The 5,681-nt window shown below is 39.4% G+C and overlaps 1 protein-coding gene across 1 annotated transcript in view; it reads left to right on the top strand.

Annotated features, from left to right (window-relative positions):
- Positions 1-5,681, top strand: part of LOC106870186 (autophagy-related protein 2 homolog B) — a 161,036-nt gene that overhangs the window by 29,437 nt on the left and 125,918 nt on the right. Inside the window, exon 4 of the mRNA XM_014916188.2 lies at positions 1,380-1,485. Within this exon, the coding sequence (XP_014771674.1) occupies positions 1,380-1,485 (106 nt within the window). The remainder of the gene's footprint in view (positions 1-1,379; positions 1,486-5,681) is intronic.

Raw genomic sequence — 5,681 nt, forward strand, 5'->3', positions numbered from 1 at the left:
GCTCACCTCAATATTTTACTAAATCCTTCTGCTTGTTTTTTCCAGAAAATGTTAAGTAGTATATACGAGGGGTTACCCAAAAGAAACTGGAATTTTGCAATATTATTTTATTCTCTTAGTTTTACATGTTTACATTTTATTGCCTTCAAAGTATTCTCCATTTGAAGCAATGCATCAGTCCAGATTCATTTTCTACTATTTGAAGTAGTCCTGGAACTCTTGCAAAGTGATGCCTTTTAACAACTCTGTTGTTTTTTTTCTTCACCTCTTCCACATCTGCAAAACGTTTTCCTTTAAGGACTTTTTTCATTCAGGGGAACAAAAAGAAGTCACAGGGAGCAAGATTTGGTAAATAGGGAGGGTGGGTAAGTAGGGTCATGCCATTTTTGGTCTAAAACTCTCAGACTCAAGGAGTTGTGCACAGGTGCATTAATGAAACCACCACTCTACACTTTGCCACAGGTCAGGGTATTTTTGTCTCACCACATCTCATAAATGCTTCAGAACTGTCTAGCAAAATGTCTGGTTAACAGTTTGACCAGGAGGAACAAATTCTGTGTGGACAATTCCTTTTGTATCAATGATACAAATCAGCATTGTCTTGACATCGGACTTCACTTGACGCACCTTTTTGGGGTGTGGTTGACTTGATTGCTACTTTGTTTCTGGGTCATAGCCGTAGCACTAGCTTTCATCACCTGTGAAAAAGGTCCAGATCAACTTCCAACTGTTCTTTCAGTTCATGACATGCATTCCATTGTGACTAGTTTTGATCTTCTATGAGCAAACGAGATACAAATTTTGCTGCAACTCTTTTCAATTGCAATTCCTCACTCGTTGGCGACAGTCCTCCAAGATTAGTTCATGAATTTTCGAGATATTTTCATTTGTTTGGTAAGTTAATGCTCACCCTGAACAGGGTTGGTTTTCAAGCAACAAGTGACCTTTCCTAAATGGTTCTCATACAAGTGGAACCACTTGTAAACTTCTGTTTGGTTCATGGCAGTGTCTTTGTAAGCTGTTTGAAGCATGACAACTGTTTCAGCCACCGTTTTCTCCAACAGAAAACAGAATTTTATAGAAACTTGCTGTTCCTTCATTTTAGCCATTGCAAAAACGAATGAACAGAGGAGAAGCACTGTAAAACAAAGACACACTACGTGGCAGTACAGTCTCACTAGACGCTGCTGGTCAACAGACTGATGCCTGAGGGTCGTATCAAGTGGCTTCTCGCAGCAGAAGCCTGAGCTACAACGGGCCTGTCCCACAGGATGTTTCTGGTTACTTTTGGGTACCCCCTCATAAAAATTATCACTCATATTTTTTCATTTTTTTATTTGTATTTATATGCATTTATTATTTTTTTTTTTCCACTCCAGTGTTATCAAGAGTGAAAATAAGTGTTCACGACATATCTATTTGCCTTGATCATATCCTAAAAGATTCTGGAAATCAAAAGGCAAGATTAGAGATGAGAATACAACGGTAAGTAACACTAGTTGTAATTTTCATTGTAAAATTTAGGGCACTAAGTTTATTGTTATTTTAGTGCTAGGTCAGCTATGATCATATATATTAATAGCAATCTAGCCATGTCCATTTCATTTTCAAACATTATGTATCTAGGACTATATTACTTAGCGTGTTCATTTTTGTTTAGAAACCTGGGAATTATTTGAAGGAGTTTTTGGCTATTACTTCTAGCCGGTTAAGTGGCCACTTTAAGAGCTTTGTTCTTTGACATAATAGAGACTAAAGACAGACACCTTACTGTATTTAGATTTTTCTTTTCATTTTTTTTTTTTATATATTTTGAGTTCAAATCCTTCCAAGATCCCAGAGAGACTTTGTCTTTCATTTCTTCTAAGTTCATAAAATAAGTAGCAATAAGTAATAAATGGATGTTAATTCAATGACTTATAATTCTTCCTTCAAAAATTGATGACCAAATAAAAAGAATAAGATCAAATAAGATAAAAATTATTACATAAAATTAATTACAATACAGATGTTACAAGTGCAGGTGTCTCTATAGGCAGAGGCATGGTTGTGTGGTAAGAAGTTTGCTTCTTAACCACATGCTCTGAGGTTCAGCCCCACTCCGTGGAACCTCGGGCAACTGTTTCCTATCATAGCCCGGGGCTGACCAAAGCCTTGTGAGTGAATGTGACAGATGAAAATTGAAAGAAGCCCATTGTATTTGAGCATGCTGGTGTCATGTTAAAAGCACACACTGTAGAAACCAAGCCAAATCAGACTGGGACCTGGTGCAGCTCTTCTGATTACCAGCTCTGGTCAGACCGTTCAACCCATGCCAGCATGGAAAACAAATTTTAAAGGATGATGATGATAATGATGATGATGATGGTGGTGGTGTGTGTGTATGTCCATGCAGTTATTTGAAATCCCATAGGTTTGATCGTCACCTTCTGAACAAAACTCTGTTATGTTCACATTCATTATTAACATTCAGACTAGTTATAGAATAAAAGCAAAAGATATCTTACTCGAAAAATGGGTAAGGGTTGGGGACAGGAAAAGCATCCCACTATAAAATCCTGCCTCATGTAAGTTTCTGTCCATCCTCTGCTAATACAGAAAAGCAGATGTGAAACCAGTGAACTTCGGTATCAGCCTCTGCTTACTATGGCTGAAATATGACAATAAGGGTGAGGAGAAATTGGAATCATACTTTTCTATGGAGTCCTGAGAGATAAACCCATTATAAAGATTAGCAATAAACTTGAAGAGTTACACTGGGGTGAATGTAATAAAAATAGACACCAACTCAACAACAAATAGAAGAAATAACATGGAACAACTCAAACAAGCACTGCAAGATTTAAAAAATAACACCAAAATATACTGTTCGTGAAGAGACCTAGGCTGAGATGTGTTTCACTTTGTTCTGTAAGGAATCTGTGCCCCCACCCTTTAGCTTTGGTAGGTGTGCAGAATTATGTTGCATGTCTCTAGGCATGACATCAGTGTAGATGAGTGGCCTTTATCCAATAATATGTTAAGGGAAACTCCAAAATATATCAATGTGAAATAGTCTGATGTTCAGTACAATTGTAGTTGCCAGCAAAGCCTATTCTGCATTGAAGAATGGTATTAGGGATAGGTAGAATGTATCCGTAAATCTACTTAACCTTTTGCCCTTACCCTGAGATGTTGTGAATGCTCACGAGAAGTCTGGCATACATACCATCAAGCCAATCTTGAGGCTTCTTCTGTGTAGTCCTGGTTTCATCTCCATAGAGAACAATACTTGCTATACATGCCTTGGAGAAGGTCAGCCTTTTTGACTTTAAAGTACTTGATTACCAGATGTTTTGAAGCTTGTTACATAAGACAAACATATTCCAAAAATTAAGAATTTACCATAATGACAAACATAGGTTCATAAGATTTCCATAAGATGATACTGCATAATTACAAATTAAACTAAATAGACTGGTTATTGACATTTCCATAATTAAGAGTCCGTTATTTTGCCTGCATTGAAAAAGAATTCACTCCAGGAAACACATCTAGGGTAGACAATAAAAATAGACAAACATAACAACTCTCTTAAGTGGATATCTAGAATAAATACACAACCCAAGAAACACAGAAACATTCAGTATTATCCAACAGAACATACCATTATTGAGCCAAGACTAAAGAATGAAAAAGATACTTGAATCATACAAAATAATCAAATGCAAATCATCATCATCATCATCGTTTAATGTCCGCTTTCTATGCTGGCCTGGGTTGGATGGTTTGACCGAGGACTGGCAAGCCAGTAGGCTGCACTGATCAGGCAAGATTTCTACAGCTGGATGCCCTTCCTAATGCCAACCACTCCAAGAGTGTAGTGGGTGCCTTTTTCATGCCACCGGCACAGGAACCAGTCAGGCACCACTAGCATTGACCCATGCCTGAATGGTGCTTATTACGTGCCACCAGCACAGGTGCCAGTCAGGCAGCACTGGCCACAAATTGACTAAACTGGTCTTCTTAAGCACATCATATCGCCTGACACTTCAAGGGTACTTTTAAAAATGGGCCGATTATACAACACTGGCATCAGTGGCCCAACATTCAAAGGTCATGCTTCACCAGCTCATCCCATGTCTTGCTAGGCCTACCTCTTCCACTGGTTCCTTCCACTGTTAGGGTGTGACACTTCTTCAAACAGCTTCCTCATCCATATATATGCAGCACATGAGTATACCACTGGTTCCTTCCACTGTTAGGGTGTGACACTTCTTCAAACAGCTTCCTCATCCATATATATGCAACACATGAGCATACTAGTGCAGTTGTCTCTCTTGCACACCACATCTGATGCTTCTTATGTCCAACTCTTCTCTCAGGGCATTTACACTCTGTCGTGTATGCACATTGATATTACTCATCCAGTGGATCATACTAACTTTATTTCTTTCAAGCCAGTGCATGTCCTCAGTAGTCATGGCCCATCTTTCACTACTGTGTAGCATGGCTGTTTGCACACATGCATCATACAGTCCACCTTTCACTCTGCGCGAGAGGCCGTTGTTGCCACCAGAGGTAGACGCTTTCTGAACTTTGCCCAAGCTCTCCTTACTGTAGCATGCTCTCAGAGCACACACCCCTACGACAGACTTGGTTGCCTAGATAGTGGAAGCTATCAACTACTTCTAGTTTTTCCCTCAGCATGTGATAGAATCTGTTTTCTGTACATCTTCAGTGTTTATTGCCCCTGTGCATCTGCCACACATAAAAACTATCTTCCTGGTTAACCTTCCTTTGATATTGCTGCACCTCTTATGTATCCATAGCTTACACCAGGTACATCTTATGGAGTTTCTACCTACTCCTTTCCTACAGATTGAGCAGAGCCATCTACCTGAAAGGGTCTGTGACTTGTTTGCCTTCCTACTTATTAGGACTTTGGTTTTTGCTAGGTTGACTCTAAGTCCCTTCAATTCTAGACCTTGTTTCCACACCTGAAACTGCTTCTCTAGTTCTGGTAGTGACTCAGCAATTAGAGCAAGGTCATCAGACAGGGGTAGCCTGTCTTGAATTCCTCTCTTATTGCCTGGAGGACTGTGATGATCCATAGTGAACCCCTACTTCTACCCGGAATTCTTCCCTACACTCTTTGCCAACCCTCACCTTACTGACAGCATCTTTGTACAGGGCTTATACGGTTCTTACTAACCACTCGTCTATCCCTAGTTTCTGCTTTGACCACCAGATACGGGACTGGGGGATCCTGTCAAAGGCTTTCTCCAAGTCAACAAAAGGTTTATCTTTGGCTAGGTATTTCTCCTGCAGTTGCATTACCAGAAATATAGCATCAGTGGTGCTTCTACCTGGCACAAAACTAAACTGCGTCTCATCTAGGCTGACTCTTTCCCTAATAAGTTGGGCTATGACCCTCTCCGTAACTTTCACCACCTGATCCAGCAATTTGATACCCCTGTAGTTATTTTTATTTAAAGCATCACAGTTTCTGACTTTGGGTAAAAAAGAAATACTGGAGGATCAGTTAATTATGAATTTATTCAACATATTCCAGTCTCAGATTCACACACTTATTGCAGTTTTTCTAAACCCCATAAAAGAACTCAGAAGGCTAGGCTTCCAACCAGGCTTTTCACAATATTCTTAAAGCCAGAAACTTTTCAGTATTTATATATATACAT

The sequence above is a fragment of the Octopus bimaculoides genome, chromosome 3, assembly GCF_001194135.2.
Source record: "Octopus bimaculoides isolate UCB-OBI-ISO-001 chromosome 3, ASM119413v2, whole genome shotgun sequence".
Taxonomy (NCBI): Eukaryota; Metazoa; Mollusca; class Cephalopoda; order Octopoda; family Octopodidae; genus Octopus; species Octopus bimaculoides.